Source organism: Bombina bombina, chromosome 4, assembly GCF_027579735.1.
Source record: "Bombina bombina isolate aBomBom1 chromosome 4, aBomBom1.pri, whole genome shotgun sequence".
NCBI lineage: Eukaryota > Metazoa > Chordata > Amphibia > Anura > Bombinatoridae > Bombina > Bombina bombina.
The window spans coordinates 154,770,681-154,792,248 of record NC_069502.1 but is presented as its reverse complement, the minus strand read 5'-3'; the positions used below and the strand labels follow the sequence as shown (position 1 = coordinate 154,792,248).

General features: G+C 40.4%; 1 protein-coding gene across 3 annotated transcripts in view; it reads right to left on the bottom strand.

Moving 5' to 3' along the window:
* The window catches only part of NBAS (NBAS subunit of NRZ tethering complex), a 1,903,611-nt gene that overhangs the window by 1,825,178 nt on the left and 56,865 nt on the right, over nt 1-21,568 (bottom strand). For all 3 annotated transcript variants that reach the window (XM_053709663.1, XM_053709664.1, XM_053709665.1), the window contains exon 3: nt 6,079-6,115. In XM_053709663.1, coding sequence (XP_053565638.1) covers nt 6,079-6,115 — 37 coding nt within the window. The remainder of the gene's footprint in view (nt 1-6,078; nt 6,116-21,568) is intronic.

Here is a 21,568-nt window from a genome sequence, read left to right as displayed (position 1 = left end):
TTGGTATTGGTATCCCAGAAGTAATGATGACCCGTGGACTGATCACACATAACAGAAGAAAACATAATTTATGCTTACCTGATAAATTCCTTTCTTCTGTTGTGTGATCAGTCCACGGCCCGCCCTGTCTTTAAGGCAGGTAAATATCTTTTAAATTATACTCCAGTCACCACTTCACCCTTGGTTACTCCTTTCTCGTTGATTCTTGGTCGAATGACTGGGACTGACGTAGAGGGGAGGAGCTATATCAGCTCTGCTGGGTGAATCCTCTTGCATTTCCTGTTGGGGAGGAGTTATATTCCAGAAGTAATGATGACCCGTGGACTGATCACACAACAGAAGAAAGGAATTTATCAGGTAAGCATAAATTATGTTTTACGCAATACCTTATGATAAATCTTTCTAGTAACAGGCTTGCAAGCCTGGATCATGGTCTCAATGACCGACTCAGAAAAACCACGCTTAGACAGAACTAAGCGTTCAATCTCCAAGCAGTCAGCTTCTGAGAAACAAGATTTTGATGAAGGAATGGACCCTGAGTTAGAAGGTCATTCCTCCAAGGTGGAAGAGATGACATCTTCACTAGGTCTGTATACCAGATCCTGTGAGGCCATGCAGGAGCTATTAGAATTACCAATGCTCTCTCCTGTTTGATACGAGCAATGACTCATGGAAGGAGAGCAAACAGAGGAAACAGGTATGCTAGACTGAAATCCCAAGGAACCGCCACAGCATCTATCAGGGCAGACTGCGGATCTCTTAAACCTTGAACCGTACCTTGAAAGCTTGGGGTTCTGCCAAGACACCATCAGATCCAACTCCGGCACCCCCCAGATGGAGAGCCCACTCCCCGGGATGAAATGTCTGTCTGCTCAGGAAATACGCTTCCCAGTTGTCCACTCCTGGAATGTGGATGGCAGATAGACAACAACTGTGATCTTCCGCCCACTAAATAATCTGAGCCACCTCCTTCATGGCTAAGGAACTCCGAGTTCCTCCCTGGTGGTTGATGTAAGCCACTAAGGTGATATTGCCCAACTGGAACCTGATAAACCGGGCTAAGGACAACTGAGGCCAAGCCATCAGAGCATTGAAGATCGCTCTCAACTCCAAGATGTTTATGGGGAGAGTAGACTCCTCCCAAGTCCATAGTCCCTGCGTCTTTAACGAGTCCCAGACTGCTCCCCAGCCCAGCAGGCTGGCGTTTGTGGTCACAATCACCCAGGAAGGTCTCAGGGAGCATGTGCCCTGAGACAGCCAACACGGGAGAGAGAGTCTCTTGTCGACTGATCTAGATCTATCCTCTGAGACAGATCCGAATGGTCTCCGTTCCATTGACTGAGCATGCATAACTGCAGAGCTTTCAAATGGAATCAAGTAAACGGAATGATATCCATGGAAGCGGCCATCAGACCAATTATCTCCATACATTGAGCCACTAATGGCCGAACAGAAGACTGCAGAGAGAGGCAAGAGGAAAGAATTTTGGATTTTCTGACCTCTGTCAGAAATATTTTCATAGCTAGGGAATCTATTATGGTCCCTAAGAAAACTACCCTTGTAGCTGGAACAAGGGAACACTTTTCCAGATTCACTTTCCATCTGTGGGGACGTAGAAAAGACAACAAGAAAAGATGGCGTCTGAACCAATATGTCGTTCAGGTATGGCGCTACAGTAATTCCCCGAGACCTGATCACTGCCAAGAAAGCCCCCAGAACCTTTGAGAAAATTCTGGGAGCTGTGGCAAGGCCAAATGGAAGAGCCACAAACTGAAAGTGTTCGTCTGGAAAGGCAAATCTCAGGAACTTATGATGATCCCTGTGAATGGGCACATGAAGATACACATTTTTTAGGTCTATGGTTGTCATGAACTGACCCTTTTGGACTAAAGGAAGAATGGAACGAATAGTCTCCATTTTGAAGAATGGTATTCTGAGAAACTTATTTAGACACTTCAGGTCTAGAATGGGTTGGAAAGTTCCCTCTTTTTTGGGAAACTCGAACAGATTTGAATAGAAACCTAGGCCCTGTTCCTGAAGTGGAACTGGAACTATCACTCCCAGGGAGGAAAGATCCTGAACACATTTCAAGAACGCCTCTCCTTTTATCTGGTCTGTAGATAATCTTGAGAGGTGGAACCTGCCCCTGGGAATTCTAATTTGTAACCCTGAGATACTATGTCCACAGCCCTCCTCCATGCACCAAGGCAAAGAGAATGACTGGGGTTTGTGGGAAGGGGAGTGATACTTAACAGCTTGGCTGTGGTGCTCTTTGCCTCCTCCTGCTGGCCAGGGGTGATATTCCCAAAAGTAATTGATGACGTTGTGGACTCACCATAGCTTAGGAAAGAAAAGGGGTTTATCGCAAGGGTTTGCGCTCGTCAGGCTTAGCACTTATATTACAAGTTGAAAGTAAACGCAATCGTTTGAGCGCAATCGCGATTTACACTAGAATGATTATCGTGACTTCAGAGCTCTGGTTGACTGTTTCACAAAACATGAAAGTGTCATAAAACACATCAAAAATACATTACAAAGTACAGTTACACTCATAACACCATCTAATATATATATATATATATTTTATTGTTTTTACAGGCGTATATACACACATGCATACATATGTATAGACATATATACCGGTATTTAGTGTATTGGAGCCCTTTGAAAACATGATAAAACATTTATGCAAAATTCATATTTAATAAAGTGTTGTGTATTTACTGTAAATTTCACATTCCAATGTTCTTCACATAGCAGGATATGTATGTATTTCTAAATATATATATATATATATATATATATATATATATATATATATACATACAGGTGGCCCTCGTTTTACAACGGTTCAATTTACATCGTTTCAGAATAACAACCTTTTTTTCCAGTCATGTGACTGCTATTGAAAAGCATTGAGAAGCAGTGCATTTATTAAAATAGCCAGTAGGTGGCGCTGTCCGCTTGTGTTGCAGCAAAGCCAAGCAAGCTGAAATTAATCAGTTTAACCAGACCTGAGCTATCGAGCAGATTTCAAAGGAACAAGATCTTCCTGTCTATAACTCAGTCCAGATTGGAATGCATAGAAAGAACTATTTGCAGAAAAATGCAAGTGAAGTCTGTGTTGCGTGATTATTTTATTAGGTTTATAATGCTGTTTAGCAAATGTTTTTGTTCATTTAACTTAGTTTAATTATATATTCTGTGTTGTGTGATTATTTTATTAGGTTTATGATGCTGTTTAGCATTTAAAGTCTTCATTTCAAAGCTTTAAAAATAATGTATTAGGTGTTATTATGACAATTTTGAGAGGGGCCTGGAACCCATCTCCCTCACTTCCCATTGACTTACATTATAAACTGGGTTTCAATTTACAACCATTCCTTCTGGAACCTAACCCCGGCGTAAACTGAGGGCTACCTGTACACACATATACATATATATATATATATATATATATATATATATATATATATATTGTGCCAAAATACCATCAGATATTAATAGAAATATGTATTTATGAATAAATAGAGCAAGTCGGGTTAGCACAAATGAGAATATAATCAGGTTTGCGCAAGAGTGGGGAGTTTTTTCCACTTATATTTCTCCATTGACTTCTATGGGGGAATACGTGAATGTGCACGCTATATTCTAACTTCGGGTTTTTGCGCTCGCCAGGTTAGCGTGGGAGCGAAACCCGTTTACTTTCAACTCGTAATACGAGCACAACCCGACGAGTGCAAAAGTCTTACTTCTAGCACAATTAATGTTCAAGCGGAAGCGTTTATTTACGCTCCCCTCGTAATCTGGCCTATAATCTTTAGCTGAAAATAGGCTCTGTGGAGCAAGTACTATTGTAACATCCTTATATTTTCATATTTAGTGACACTGCGGTCTCTCCCACTCTCCTGAAAGATTTCTATGATGGACTGATATGTTTTGCCATTTATTTTCTCTGTGGAGTTATCTAGCATTTTATAGCCGAGTTCTAGATTATGTTAACTGCTGCCTCACTGTATCTATATATATGTTGTTCATTTAAAGAGGCAGATTATACATTTTATGCTAATTGCTGCGATATTGTAGCTATATCTATCTCAATAGTATTTGTTTAAATCAAGAATATGTATTGAATAGTTATTATAATTTCCAGGAGTGACCCAATAAATAGAAAGCAGAGGTTCTCATTGTGCCGTTTTATTTCAATATAATCAGCCCTTAGCACTTGTGCTGTATTAGCTATGATTTTTGTATAAAAGGTAAATTCAATATTTTCCATTTTATTTATAGATAGCAATTTAAGGATGTGATTGTCAAGGATTTTAATGGTATATATGTCTTTTGTACCAAACTTATATGTCCTTTTCCCTTTTTTTTTTCTTTGTAAGGGGCAATCATATAAGCATTGTAACTGCAGAAGTATTTGATGTATGATATGCCATGTTTGAACCTCAAAAAAATAATAATAAAACAAAATCTCACAGGGATTTTCAAGTGATTTATTCCTGGACTGCTCTGATGCATTAAAACTTTGCATGTTGTGCTAACAAAGTGAGAGTTTTAAATGACTATAATGACCTTTTCAAAGCCGAAGCTGTTGTAGCCTCAAGTAATCGCCTCTGCTGCAGCCAGATAGGGGTAGATACACTAATCAATCATTCATGTTGTAAAATGATCTAGGCTCAGGGTACTGAATGCTGCAGAATACAGTATAGCCTCAGAAGTAAATTACTGGAAAAGCAGTCAAAAAATAATAAGGAAAGAACATTTCAAAGTTGTATTCTATGGAAAATCAAATCTTGAGATTAAAGGGATAGGAAACCCCAACATGTTCTTTCCTGATTCAGATAGAACATACGATTTTAAACAACTTTCCAATTAACTTCTATTATCACATTTGATTTATTCTTTTGTTATCCTTTGCTGAAGAAACAACATTGCTCTACTGGAAGCCAGATGAACACCTCTATTTAGCCAATCACAAGAGACAAATATGTGCAGGCACCAACCAGCAGCTAGCTCCCACTAGTGTAGGATATGTGCGTATTCTTTTTCAACAAAGGATACCAAAGGAACAAAGCACATTTGAAAATAGACGTGAATTTAAAAGTGTCTTAAAAATTTCATGCTCTATCTGAATCAAGTAATTTTAATATTGACTTTCCTATCCTTTTAATATCCCTTAAAACACTGTTTTGTAAACACGATACAGCATGAAGTAACACTATCTGTACAGATACAAAATATTATCTAGTGATCGACTAGCACAGAATTAATATCATCTCATTAAACGTCTCATTCTCAAAGTAATAGTAAAATAAAGACTTTTGTGTTGAAATCAATATTTCCCAGGTTACAAACTGTTCAGTAATGCCACACACTGTTCTGGTCAGAGCTATAAAGTCCTATAAAGGAAGCTGTGAAATTGATGGCGATAAAACGTAAGGATTATTTTGCCCATCATCAGAGCCCTTAATTAAATTATAGTGAGTGTTACTGAGGCTTGATTTGCTGACTATGCACCATGAAATCATAAAGTGCTCTCTCTATAAATGTGTAATGGATTGAAAAAGAAGAGCATTTTAGCATAATTTGCATTCAGAGAAAAAACAAACCCAAATCAGAATTATTCTCATTCAATAACATGGAACTAGAGCGACTAAATGTGTCTGATCTCCACGGTGTGTCTTGCTTATACATGAAAGCTAAAGTGTTAAAGGGATAGAAAGGAAAAAATAAATAAACTTTCATGGTTTTAGAAAATCATGCAATTTTAATAGACTTCCCAATTTACCTCTTATCAAATGTACTTTGTTAGTATTTTTTATGGAAAAACATTACTTAGGTAAGTTCAGGAACCACAATGCACTACTGGGAGCAAGCTGGTTGCCACACATTTGTCTCTTGTCATTGGCTCAGCAGATGTGTTCAGCTTGCACCCAGTAGTGGATTGCGGTTCTGAAGCTGATTTTTACTAGAGCTTTCTTAGTTTTACAGCATTATGCCTCTTTCACAACAAATATTTGTAGTCACATATTAGTTTAAAACTAATACACTAGATAATTAATAGAGACTTACCTGTACCAGACATATTGCAGCATATAGAGCACAGGACCTATGGCAAAAAAAAGTGTCATGTTAAAGCACTGCCAAGAAAAACGTAAGCATTTAATATGCACACAATAGTGATGGGAAAAAAAATTACATCCCACTGTGTTACCTGAAATTCAAGGAATTCTCCATTCTCTAAACAATTAAAGGGATCGTAAACACCTTCAGCTTCTTATATAAAATGTTTAGTTATGCGTAATGAAACAACTTACAATATACCTTCATTATTTTTTTTACCTCTGTAAGATAGCTCTGAAAATTGAGGATTTTCTAATTCTCAGTGTCTAGAATGTAGGCTGCTGACATCTCTAGGCTAACTCTGATACATATCTGCAGTTATTCTCATTTAAAGACAATTATGGCCAAGGCAACTCATTTTATACTAACAATATGACTAGTGGCTAGCCTTGCTATTTGCCGACTAAAGCCCTGATAGGCTCCTCCAAATAAGGCAAGTAGTGAGTGGAGTTTAGCTTTTGAAAAACAATGGCTGTAAAAAGAGTATTAATTTGTTTAAAAAAAATTAAGACTTCGCTGATTGTCTATATCTATAGCAATACAATAGAACTATCTTGCAGGGTGTTTACTGTCCCTTTAAAAACTGATTGATATACTGTAGCTGTATTAAAAATAGCCTTACCTTTAAGTTATGTAACATGCCAATCAAAAGTTTGGGTCAAAAATGCAACTTCACTTGTGAGATCATAAAGCAAATTTTATTTAACTTGGTTGCTGTACTATATATATATATATATATATATATATATATATATATATATATATATATATATATATATATATATATATATATATATATATATATATATATATATATATATATATATATATATAAGAGAGAAATGCACTCACAGGAACGAACAACCAGCTCAATATCATTGTTAGCCTGTTCTATGGCGATTCACCACCTGGGTGCAACTTCTTTTAGCCCAGTAATGCTTTTCACAGAGTAGAACTTTCCTGTAGTATATCAGTCTGACCTCGCCCATTACGGCCAGTCCAGCGCCGAAATACCAGGCAACTCCTCTCTGAACAAGGAACACAGCAACCCCAGACGATCTTTTCGGCCTTCATTGGGCCTCGTCAGTGAGGTGTAGCAATATTTCTCTAAGCACACTGAGCAAGGAGTCCACGTCTGGGTTACCCTTTTTCACATAGGGAGACTAGAGAGAAATGCACTCACAGGAATGAACAACCAGCTTAATATCATTGTTAGCCTGTTCTATGGCGATTCACCACCTGGGTGCAACTTCTTTTAGCCCAGTAATGCTTTTCACAGAGTAGAATTCTCCTGTAGTATATCTAGTCTCCCTATGTGAAAAAGGGTAACCCAGACGTGGACCCCTTGCTCAGTGTGCTTAGAGGAAAACTGCTACACCTCACTGACGAGGCCCAATGAAGGCTGAAACGATCGTCTGGGGTTGCTGTGTTCTTTGTTCAGAGAGGAGTTAACTGGTATTTCGGGACTGGACTGGCCGTAATGGGCGGGGTCAGACTGATATACTACAGAAGAATTCTACTCTGTGAAAAGCATTACTGGGCTAAAAGAAGTTGCCCCCAGGTGGTGAATCGCCATAGAACAGGCTAACAATGATATTGAGCTGGTTTTTCGTTCCTGTGAGTGCATTTCTCTCTAGTCTCTCTCTCTCTCTCTCTCAATTGAAAAACAAACTGAAACCTTTTAGGTGAAGGGAAGTAAAAATATAAAAATAAAATATGGTTGCATAAGTGTGCACACTCTTAAACTAAGAGCAATTTTTGATTTTATTACAGCACTCAGTCTTTTTGGGTATCAGTCTATCAGCATGGCACATCTTGACTTGGCAATATTTGCCCACTCTTCTTTGCAAAAACACTCCAAATTTGTCAGATTGCGAGGGCATCTCCTGTGCACAGCACTCTTCAGATCACCCCACAGATTTTCAATCGGATTCAGGTCTGGGCTCTGGCTGGGCCGTTCCAAAACTTTAATCTTCTTCTGGTGAAGCTATTCCTTTCTTGATTTGGATGTATGCTTTGAGTTGTTGTCATGCTGAAAGATGAAGTTCCTCTTCATGTTCAGCTTTCTTTCAGAAGCCTGAAGGTTTTGTGCCAACATTGACTGCTATTTTGAACCGTTCATACTTCCCTCTACCTAGACTAAGGCCCCAGTTCCAGCTGAAGAAAAACAGCCCCAAAGCATGATGCCGGTGTTCTTTTGGTGATGTGCAGTGTTGTTTTTGCGCCAAACATATCTTTTGGAATTATGGCCAAAAAACAGAATTTATGTTTACCTGATAAATTACTTTCTCCAACGGTGTGTCCGGTCCACGGCGTCATCCTTACTTGTGGGATATTCTCTTCCCCAACAGGAAAGCTGGTCACATGATCCCTCCTAGGCTCCGCCTACCCCAGTCATTCGACCGACGTTAAGGAGGAATATTTGCATAGGAGAAACCATATGGTACCGTGGTGACTGTAGTTAAAGAAAATAAATTATCAGACCTGATTAAAAAAAAAAAACCAGGGCGGGCCGTGGACCGGACACACCGTTGGAGAAAGTAATTTATCAGGTAAACATAAATTCTGTTTTCTCCAACATAGGTGTGTCCGGTCCACGGCGTCATCCTTACTTGTGGGAACCAATACCAAAGCTTTAGGACACGGATGAAGGGAGGGAGCAAATCAGGTCACCTAAATGGAAGGCACCACGGCTTGCAAAACCTTTCTCCCAAAAATAGCCTCAGAAGAAGCAAAAGTATCAAACTTGTAAAATTTGGTAAAAGTGTGCAGTGAAGACCAAGTCGCTGCCCTACATATCTGATCAACAGAAGCCTCGTTCTTGAAGGCCCATGTGGAAGCCACAGCCCTAGTGGAATGAGCTGTGATTCTTTCGGGAGGCTGCCGTCCGGCAGTCTCGTAAGCCAATCTGATGATGCTTTTAATCCAAAAAGAGAGAGAGGTAGAAGTTGCTTTTTGACCTCTCCTTTTACCAGAATAAACAACAAACAAGGAAGATGTTTGTCTAAAATCCTTTGTAGCATCTAAATAGAATTTTAGAGCGCGAACAACATCCAAATTGTGCAACAGACGTTCCTTCTTTGAAACTGGTTTCGGACACAGAGAAGGTACGATAATCTCCTGGTTAATGTTTTTGTTAGAAACAACTTTTGGAAGAAAACCAGGTTTAGTACGTAAAACCACCTTATCTGCATGAAACACCAGATAAGGAGGAGAACACTGCAGAGCAGATAATTCTGAAACTCTTCTGGCAGAAGAAATTGCAACTAAAAACAAAACTTTCCAAGATAATAACTTAATATCAACGGAATGCAAGGGTTCAAACAGAACCCCCTGAAGAACTGAAAGAACTAAATTGAGACTCCAAGGAGGAGTCAAAGGTTTGTAAACAGGCTTAATTCTAACCAGAGCCTGAACAAAGGCTTGAACATCTGGCACAGCAGCCAGTTTTTTGTGAAGTAACACCGACAAGGCAGAAATCTGTCCCTTCAGGGAACTTGCAGATAAACCCTTTTCCAATCCTTCTTGAAGGAAGGATAGAATCCTAGGAATCTTAACCTTGTCCCAAGGGAATCCTTTAGATTCACACCAACAGATATATTTTTTCCAAATTTTGTGGTAAATCTTTCTAGTTACAGGCTTTCTGGCCTGAACAAGAGTATCGATAACAGAATCTGAGAACCCTCGCTTCGATAAAATCAAGCGTTCAATCTCCAAGCAGTCAGCTGGAGTGAAACCAGATTCGGATGTTCGAACGGACCCTGAACAAGAAGGTCTCGTCTCAAAGGTAGCTTCCAAGGTGGAGCCGATGACATATTCACCAGATCTGCATACCAAGTCCTGCGTGGCCACGCAGGAGCTATCAAGATCACCGACGCCCTCTCCTGATTGATCCTGGCTACCAGCCTGGGGATGAGAGGAAACGGCGGGAACACATAAGCTAGTTTGAAGGTCCAAGGTGCTACTAGTGCATCCACTAGAGCCGCCTTGGGATCCCTGGATCTGGACCCGTAGCAAGGAACCTTGAAGTTCTGACGAGAGGCCATCAGATCCATGTCTGGAATGCCCCACAGCTGAGTGACTTGGGCAAAGATTTCCGGATGGAGTTCCCACTCCCCCGGATGCAATGTCTGACGACTCAGAAAGTCCGCTTCCCAATTTTCCACTCCTGGGATGTGGATAGCAGACAGGTGGCAGGAGTGAGACTCCGCCCATAGAATGATTTTGGTCACTTCTTCCATCGCTAGGGAACTCCTTGTTCCCCCCTGATGGTTGATGTACGCAACAGTTGTCATGTTGTCTGATTGAAACCGTATGAACTTGGCCCTCGCTAGCTGAGGCCAAGCCTTGAGAGCATTGAATATCGCTCTCAGTTCCAGAATGTTTATCGGTAGAAGAGATTCTTCCCGAGACCAAAGACCCTGAGCTTTCAGGGATCCCCAGACCGCGCCCCAGCCCATCAGACTGGCGTCGGTCGTGACAATGACCCACTCTGGTCTGCGGAATGTCATCCCTTGTGACAGGTTGTCCAGGGACAGCCACCAACGGAGTGAATCTCTGGTCCTCTGATTTACTTGTATCTTCGGAGACAAGTCTGTATAGTCCCCATTCCACTGACTGAGCATGCACAGTTGTAATGGTCTTAGATGAATGCGCGCAAAAGGAACTATGTCCATTGCCGCTACCATCAACCCGATCACTTCCATGCACTGAGCTATGGAAGGAAGAGGAACGGAATGAAGTATCCGACAAGAGTCTAGAAGTTTTGTTTTTCTGGCCTCTGTCAGAAAAATCCTAATTTCTAAGGAGTCTATTATTGTTCCCAAGAAGGGAACCCTTGTTGACGGGGATAGAGAACTCTTTTCCACGTTCACTTTCCATCCGTGAGATCTGAGAAAGGCCAGGACAATGTCCGTGTGAGCCTTTGCTTGAAGAAGGGACGACGCTTGAATCAGAATGTCGTCCAAGTAAGGTACTACAGCAATGCCCCTTGGTCTTAGCACAGCTAGAAGGGACCCTAGTACCTTTGTGAAAATCCTTGGAGCAGTGGCCAATCCGAAAGGAAGCGCCACGAACTGGTAATGTTTGTCCAGGAATGCGAACCTTAGGAACCGATGATGTTCCTTGTGGATAGGAATATGTAGATACGCATCCTTTAAATCCACCGTGGTCATGAATTGACCTTCCTGGATGGAAGGAAGAATAGTTCGAATGGTTTCCATCTTGAACGATGGAACCTTGAGAAACTTGTTTAAGATCTTGAGATCTAAGATTGGTCTGAACGTTCCCTCTTTTTTGGGAACTATGAACAGATTGGAGTAGAACCCCATCCCTTGTTCTCTTAATGGAACAGGATGAATCACTCCCATTTTTAACAGGTCTTCTACACAATGTAAGAATGCCTGTCTTTTTATGTGGTCTGAAGACAACTGAGACCTGTGGAACCTCCCCCTTGGGGGAAGTCCCTTGAATTCCAGAAGATAACCTTGGGAGACTATTTCTAGCGCCCAAGGATCCAGAACATCTCTTGCCCAAGCCTGAGCGAAGAGAGAGAGTCTGCCCCCCACCAGATCCGGTCCCGGATCGGGGGCCAACATTTCATGCTGTCTTGGTAGCAGTGGCAGGTTTCTTGGCCTGCTTTCCCTTGTTCCAGCCTTGCATTGGTCTCCAAGCTGGCTTGGCTTGAGAAGTATTACCCTCTTGCTTAGAGGACGTAGCACCTTGGGCTGGTCCGTTTCTACGAAAGGGACGAAAATTAGGTTTATTTTTGGCCTTGAAAGGCCGATCCTGAGGAAGGGCGTGGCCCTTACCCCCAGTGATATCAGAGATAATCTCTTTCAAGTCAGGGCCAAACAGCGTTTTCCCCTTGAAAGGAATGTTAAGTAGCTTGTTCTTGGAAGACGCATCAGCCGACCAAGATTTCAACCAAAGCGCTCTGCGCGCCACAATAGCAAACCCAGAATTCTTAGCCGCTAACCTAGCCAATTGCAAAGTGGCGTCTAGGGTGAAAGAATTAGCCAATTTGAGAGCATTGATTCTGTCCATAATCTCCTCCAAAGGAGGAGAATCACTATCGACCGCCTTTATCAGATCATCAAACCAGAAACATGCGGCTGTAGCGACAGGGACAATGCATGAAATAGGTTGTAGAAGGTAACCTTGCTGAACAAACATCTTTTTAAGCAAACCTTCTAATTTTTTATCCATAGGATCTTTGAAAGCACAACTATCCTCTATGGGTATAGTGGTGCGTTTGTTTAAAGTGGAAACCGCTCCCTCGACCTTGGGGACTGTCTGCCATAAGTCCTTTCTGGGGTCGACCATAGGAAACAATTTTTTAAATATGGGGGGAGGGACGAAAGGAATACCGGGCCTTTCCCATTCTTTATTAACAATGTCCGCCACCCGCTTGGGTATAGGAAAAGCTTCTGGGAGCCCCGGCACCTCTAGGAACTTGTCCATTTTACATAGTTTCTCTGGGATGACCAACTTGTCACAATCATCCAGAGTGGATAATACCTCCTTAAGCAGAATGCGGAGATGTTCCAACTTAAATTTAAATGCAATCACATCAGGTTCAGCCTGTTGAGAAATGTTCCCTGAATCAGTAATTTCTCCCTCAGACAAAACCTCCCTGGCCCCATCAGACTGGGTTAGGGGCCCTTCAGAAATATTATTATCAGCGTCGTCATGCTCTTCAGTATCTAAAACAGAGCAGCCGCGCTTACGCTGATAAGTGTTCATTTTGGCTAAAATGTTTTTGACAGAATTATCCATTACAGCCGTTAATTGTTGCATAGTAAGGAGTATTGGCGCGCTAGATGTACTAGGGGCCTCCTGAGTGGGCAAGACTCGTGTAGACGAAGGAGGGAATGATGCAGTACCATGCTTACTCCCCTCACTTGAGGAATCATCTTGGGCATCATTGTCATTTTCACATAAATCACATTTATTTAAATGAATAGGAATTCTGGCTTCCCCACATTCAGAACACAGTCTATCTGGTAGTTCAGACATGTTAAACAGGCATAAACTTGATAACAAAGTACAAAAAACGTTTTAAAATAAAACCGTTACTGTCACTTTAAATTTTAAACTGAACACACTTTATTACTGCAATTGCGAAAAAACATGAAGGAATTGTTCAAAATTCACCAAATTTTCACCACAGTGTCTTAAAGCCTTAAAAGTATTGCACACCAAATTTGGAAGCTTTAACCCATAAAATAACGGAACCGGAGCCGTTTTGAACTTTAACCCCTTTACAGTCCCTGGTATCTGCTTTGCTGAGACCCAACCAAGCCCAAAGGGGAATACGATACCAAATGACGCCTTCAGAAAGTCCTTTCTAAGTATCAGAGCTCCTCTCACATGCGACTGCATGCCATGCCTCTCAAAAACAAGTGCGCAACACCGGCGCGAAAATGAGGCTCTGCTTATGCTTTGGGAAAGCCCCTAAAGAATAAGGTGTTTAATACAGTGCCTGCCGATATCAATATATCAAAATACCCAGATAAAATGATTCCTCAAGGCTAAATATATGTTAATAATGAATCGATTTAGCCCAAATAAAGTCTACAGTCTTAATAAGCCCTTGTGAAGCCCTTATTTACGATCGTAATAAACATGGCTTACCGGATCCCATAGGGAAAATGACAGCTTCCAGCATTACATCGTCTTGTTAGAATGTGTCATACCTCAAGCAGCAAGAGACTGCACACTGTTCCCCCAACTGAAGTTAATTGCTCTCAACAGTCCTGTGTGGAACAGCCATGGATTTTAGTGACGGTTGCTAAAATCATTTTCCTCATACAAACAGAAATCTTCATCTCTTTTCTGTTTCTGAGTAAATAGTACATACCAGCACTATTTCAAAATAACAAACTCTTGATTGAATAATAAAAACTACAGTTAAACACTAAAAAACTCTAAGCCATCTCCGTGGAGATGTTGCCTGTACAACGGCAAAGAGAATGACTGGGGTAGGCGGAGCCTAGGAGGGATCATGTGACCAGCTTTCCTGTTGGGGAAGAGAATATCCCACAAGTAAGGATGACGCCGTGGACCGGACACACCTATGTTGGAGAAAGTTTAATCTTGGTTTCATCAGACCATAACACCTTTTCCTACATGCTTTTGGGAGACTTCAGATGTGTTTTTGCTCAATTTAGCTGGGCTTGGATGTTTTTCTTCGTAAGAAAAGGCTTCCGTCTTGCCGTCTACCCCAAAGCCCAAACATATGAAGAATACGGGAGATTGTTGTCACATGTACTACACAGCCAGTACTTGCCAGATATTCCTGCAGCTCCTTTAATGTTGCTGTAGGCCTCTTGGTAGCCTCCCAGACCAGTTTTCTTCTCGTCTTTTCATCAATTTTGGAGGGACATCCAGTTCTTGGTAATGTCACTGTTGTACCATATGTTCTCCACTTGATGATGACCGTCTTCACTGTGTTCCATGGTATATCTAATGCCTTGGAAATTCTTTTGTACCCTTCTCCTGACTGATACCTTTTAACAATGAGATCCCTCTGATGCTTTGGAAGCTCTCTGCGGACCATGGCTTTTGTGTAGGACGCGACTAAGAAAATGTCAGGAAAGACCTACTAGAGCAGCTGAACTTTATTCAGGGTTAATCAGAGGCACTTTAAATTATGGCAGGTGTGTGAGGACTCTTATTTAACATGGTTTTGAATGTGATTGCTTAAAGGGACATAATACTCATATGCTAAATCACTTGAAACTGATGCAGTATAACTGTAAAAAGCTGACAGGAAAATATCACCTGAGCATCTCTATGTAAAAAAGGAAGATATTTTACCTCACAATCTCCTCAGCTCAGCAGAGTAAGTTCAGTGTAAAAAGTTATACTCAGCTGCTCCCAGCTGCAGGTAAAAAAATTAAAAAAATGAAGAAATGAACAGCAGCCAAACAGCATCAGCAGTGCTGAGGTCATGAAATCTTACTGTGATCTCATGAGATTTGACTTAACTCTCATGAGATTTCATAGTACGCTTCCTTTACCCGATTGGTGAAATAATATGAGAGTTCACGAAGCTCATCCTTTCAGTTGCCCCGGGAGCGACATACTAATATGCTGCTTAGAAATCCTTTACAATGGGAGGTGGCTACTGAGGAACTTTTGAGGTAAAATATCTTTCTTTTTTACATAGAGATGTTCAGGTGATATTTTCTAATCAGCTTTTTACAGCTATGCTGCATTACTTTCAAGTGTTTAAACATTTGGGTATTATGGCCCTTTAATTCTGAACACAGCTACATCCCCCTTATGCAACCACATTATTTTAGGTTTTTTTTTGTTTACTTCCCTCCACCTTAAAGATTTCAGTTTGTTTTTCAATTGAGTTGTGTGGTTCATAGGTCACATTAAAGGTGGAAAAAGTTCTTAAATGATTTATCTGTGTCTAATTTTTTTACATCACAGAAACCTAACATTTTAACAGGGGTGTGTAGACTTTTTATATCCATTGTATGTGTAATATATAAACATATATATATATATATATATATATATATATATATATATATATATATATATATATATATATATATATATATATATATATATATATATATATATACATACACATACATACACACACACAAGTTGTATGCAAAAATTTAGGCACCCCTGACAATTTCCATGATTTTCATAAGCAATTTCATTTTGAGCTATCAAATAACTGAAGAAGGACACAGTAATATTTCAGTAGTGAAATGAGGTTCATTGCATTAACAGAAAATGTGTAATATGCATCAAAAATAAATTAGACAGGTACATAAATTTGGGCACCCCAACAGAAATATTGCATCAATATTTAGTATAACCTCCTTTAGCAGAAATAACAGCCTCTAGACGCTTCCTATAGCCTGTAATTAGTGTCTGGATTCAAGATGAAGGTATTTTATACCATTCCTCCTTGCAAAACATCTCCAGTTCCGTTAGGTTTGATAGTTGCCGAGCATGGACAGCCCGCTTCAAATCACCCCACAGATTTTCAATGATATTCAGGTCTGGGGATTGGGATGGCCATTCCAGAACATTGTACTTGTTCCTCTGCATAAATGCCAGAGTAGATTTTGAGCAGTGTTTTGGGTCGTTGTCTTGTTGAAATATCCAGCCCCGGAGTAACTGAAACGTTGTGACTGATTCCTCAACACTATTCTCAAGTATCAACTGAGATTGAGTGGAATCCATGTGACCCTCAACTTTAACCAGATTGCCAGTACCGGCACTAGCCACATAGCCCCACAGCATGATGGAACATCCACCAAATTTTACTGTGGGTAGCAAGGTGTTTGTCTTGGAAAGCTGTGTTCTTTGCTGCCATGCATAACACCCCTTGTTATGACCAAATAACTCAATATTTGTTTCATCAGTCCACAGCACCTTCTTCCAAAATGAAGCTGGCTTGTCCATATGTGCGTTTGCATACCTCAAGCGACTCTGTGGCGTGTGTCCAGAAAAGGCTTTTTCCGCATCACTCTCCCATACAGCTTCTCCTTGTGCAAAGTGCGCTGAATTGTTGAACGATGCACAGCGACACCATCTGCATCAAGATGATGTTGTAGATTTTTGGAGGTGGTCTGTGGGCGTTTTTTTTTTTTTTTTTTTTTTTTTTTTTTTTTAAATAAAGTTTTTTATTGAGGTGTTCGGAACATACATCAAGTGATCAGACTTTAACATTCTAGAGACAAATTGCTCACAGTACAAACTAAGAAGTTACAATTCTAGTAATATCACAATCGTCGACAAAGATATGATATTAGTATACATGAAAAAAGAAGGATATAGTGATCCATGAAGTACTGTGCAGACGAGTATTTTAGCTTAGATATAATGAAAAGTAGTGAAGAATGATGTGAAGTCTGTATGGTTAGTACCTCATTTTCTGTATTATAAATCGAGTTATGGTAACTACTGCTCAGGTGTTGTGTGGTCTAGTTGGAAAACAACTCCTGCAAGTTAAAAGTAGCTTGAAGCGTTAATTTAAGACTAATGAAATATATAATTGCGAAAAAATCAATCAAGAGTATATATGGTGAGCATAGTTAAGTAGATGATGAATGGGGTAAGGGGGTGCAGCGGGCAAGAGCCGCTCGAAATAGAGTGGGGGTGGGATTTAATGGGGAGCGGAGCCATTTAGGAAGTCAAGATGGTATAGCAGGAGGGAAGAGTGGAGGTCATGCTGTCTGAGTATAGGGATGAGTTCCTGGGGGATTCATTTTCTGTTAGTTTAACAAAAAGGAGGGGCCGAGTCTAGTCTAAAAAAATCTTAGCTCATAGAAAAATGCCTATCTGTTGTGTGTAATGGACAAAAGAAAGCTCAAAAGATAGTACCCGCAGTCTGGGAACAGCAGGAAATGATATGTGCTGCTTCGCATGATGTGCAGTAACTGATCTATTTCACTGTAAATAGAGCCTAGTGTTAGGTTAGATATAATTAATGATAAGTAGTGAGAGCCCGGGGTCCCGGCCGTAGAACCCAGTGCACTCCACTATAAATATTAAATATAAAGAACTAAACCAAGTCGCTGCCCAAGCTGAAGATCTCCTAACTATAAATATAGTTATAGGCTGCTATCTTAATAAATTATATATCTTATATTTTCAGATAAGAACCCCAGTCCTTATAGATATAGAGAGAGAATAACTATCTAACATGGTGGGCCCTATTGAGGCTAGTAGATTTGGTGCTTTGTACATAGTACATGTTAGGGCTTTGCACCATGTAAACCTCTTGTGTCCAATTGTCCCAGTAAACAGAGTTCTGTGAAGGAGCAAGAGCATTCTGCTAAGAGTTAAGTGGGTATGTTTGGAAAAGTGGTCAGTGGTAGGAGCCTAAACACTGTAGATATATGGCACATGTACATACAATGACAAACATAATGGATGAACATGAAATATCTGTCTGGGAGAACATAGTGAGTAATCTCTCCTAAGTAACAACAAGTGTAAGGCATTCAGAGAGTGCCTGAAGTAAACCTAGACTAAAAACTGTACCCAAGAGAGGGGCATACTAGTAGCTCCTAAAGCGTGTGGGACTTATTAGGTAGTAAGGGATAACAAGAGGAAAAAGCACATCATACATGTGTAATATGGACCTATGTTAAGTACTCTGCTGGCTAATAAGTTAGAGATATATTCAAAATGATAATAGCCCTGAGGAAATATATGGGTCTATTATTACATTTATATTACCAGAATATCCTACATAAGTTACAGTCATAAGTGTGAGTTTATATAGGACCGAAATTAATGTTAAAAGGAGGACTCTTGATATAAGGATAGGCGTATGTGACCTGGTCTGGGCTGTAAGTATTGTGATATGGCTACCTAGACGTAGAGACCTGCCTTTATGACCTATAATATAAGGTCTAGGGAAGGCTGAGTGGGGTGTATAAGGGAGAAGGTAGAGTAATGAGTCACTGAAGTGACTAAAATAAAGTGAACCACATACATAACAATAGTAACTTGTATCCCAGGCTAAGGAAAACATCTATCCTAGGGTATACATTTGAAATGATCTAGGGTAACTCAAGCATGGGTAGCTTACGAAAGAATAACATAAAAACCATAACCATAACATTAAGCATACCATGCAAATATGATCTAACCATTTAGTACATATTAAGATTACCCATAAAACAAACACACATAGAAAAAATATAATAAAACTTGTAAAAGAAATAAACTAGATCACCAAGATCAGGATATGTGAGTGACTAGCAGTTCACCTCTTAGGGAAAAACAATTCTATGAGATATAGCATTCCCCCCCCCCCCAATATCATAATGTAGAAAGAAAAATAAGCACGGTAAGAGGGAAAACATACATCATTAAACAACATTAAAAATTAGGGCAAGAAACAGGAAACTTGTTGTAGAATGAGTACAGTCCCATGAATGTTAGTGATTATTCTGCATTAAAAGGCCCTGTGCTAAAAGCAGACCTAAATATCAAGATGCCTTCATCTATCTTATCCCCCTCCAGTGGCATATAACATCATAGGTAAAATCGTACATGGGCTACAGTCACTCTCTGTATATAACGTCTAACTTGACTGTATAAAGTCTCTCCCAGTGGTGGTCTGTTCCTGTGCAGTGAAAGAATAGTCCAAAGATAACATTAAATAGGCATTGTCATAAGAGATTACCCTGGAGAAATAAGTACATAGAATTGTAGCAGAAATGTGTGAATAAAAGTGTCAAGGGACATAGGTAAAAGCGTATCAGACCCTCCGTATACTATTCACACACACAGTACCGCTGAAAATCTCCAAGTTATCCAATGCCTAACCGTGACCAATTTCCATGCTGCCCGATACTCTGGAGACTGAGACCGCTCGACGGCCGCATCAGGACTGACCAAGTTCCGTCCGGTATTGAAACAAATATCGACAAGCCACATGTGTTCAGAGGGAGACCGTGTAAAGCTGTACCACCATGACAACCAACGATGTCAAGAATACCATGGGACTACAGGCTCTCGGTACACGCGGGAGCCATAGACTGCTCTGGGTACAGGTTAGTGGCGCAAGGAACCGGGCAGACATAGCTAACGGACAGAGTCTCAGGATCTTGACATTTCACTAGTGTAGGGATATGCATTGTGTTCACCCCCGGCTGACTCTCGTCGAGCATTGCTACCGCTGGGAGCGGTGTACTGTTCTCCTCCGGTTCAGGGTGTCCTGGAGGGGTTCCATTTTGAAGCGCCATGCTTTGAGGTCAATTCCCAGCGGGAGCAGCGATAACTTTGTTAGGGAAGGCTGGCGAAACTCTGTCTGTACCCCTGCATACTGCAATAAGATCCTCATAGTGAACGTCCAGCTTAGCATGTAGGTGTTCAAGTACGGACCGCAGTGTGAGGTAGGATGTCTCCATGTTCAGTACGTATAGAGGGACGCAAACCTTTGCACCCTCTGCACTCAGTCTTATAATTATAGCAGGGATAGTCGTGTCTGAGAAGATGTAAATTAGGTTCAGTGGAGACTAAGGACTAATAGTTCTTAGCCTAGTATGAAGATGTAGGTGGCCTCTTTAGATTATTTGTGATCAGAGCTCCAGATATTAACGGCCGTCCATGTTGGTAGCTGGCTCCGCCCCCCCGTCTGTGGGCTGTTTTTGACCATTCTCACTATCCTTTGCCTTTCCGATATTTTACTTGGCCTGCCACTTCTGGGCCTTAACAAGAACTGTGCCTGTGGTCTTCCATTTCATCACTATGTTCCACACAGTGGACACTGACAGCTTAAATCTCTGCAATAGCTTTTTGTAGCCTTCCCCTAAACCCTAATGTTGAACAATCTTTGTTTTCAGGTCATTTGAGAGCTGTTTTGAGGGCCCCATGTTGCCACTCTTAAGAGGAGAGTCAAAGAGAACAACAACTTGCAATTAGCCACCTTAAATACCTTTTCTCATGATTGGATGCACCTGTCTATGAAGTCTTAATGGGCTCACCAAACCAATTGTGTGTTCCAATTAATCAGTGCTAGGTAGTTGCAGGTATTCAAATCAACACAATGACAAGGGTGCTCAAATTTATGCACCAATCTAATTTTGTTTGGATGCATATTGCACATTTACTGTTAATCCAATAAACCTCATTTCAATACTGAAATATTATTGTGTCAAAATGAAATTGCTGATTCAAACACCCAATTATTTATAAATGAAAATCATGGAAATTGTCAAGGGTGCCTAAACTTAACTTTTGCCTACAACTGTATGTATGTATATATATATATATATATATATATATATATATATATATATATATATATATATACACACACACATATATATATATATACACACATATATACGCACAGGTATATATATATATATATATATATATATATATATATATATATATATATATATATATATATATATATATATATATATATATATATATACACACATATATACACACACACACACACACACATATATACACATACACACACAGAAAAACAGAATTTATGTTTACCTGATAAATTACTTTCTCCAACGGTGTGTCCGGTCCACGGCGTCATCCTTACTTGTGGGATATTCTCTTCCCCAACAGGAAATGGCAAAGAGCCCAGCAAAGCTGGTCACATGATCCCTCCTAGGCTCCGCCTTCCCCAGTCATTCGACCGACGTAAAGGAGGAATATTTGCATAGGAGAAACCATATGATACCGTGGTGACTGTAGTTAAAGAAAATAAATTATCAGACCTGATTAAAAAACCAGGGCGGGCCGTGGACCGGACACACCGTTGGAGAAAGTAATTTATCAGGTAAACATAAATTCTGTTTTCTCCAACATAGGTGTGTCCGGTCCACGGCGTCATCCTTACTTGTGGGAACCAATACCAAAGCTTTAGGACACGGATGAAGGGAGGGAGCAAATCAGGTCACCTAGATGGAAGGCA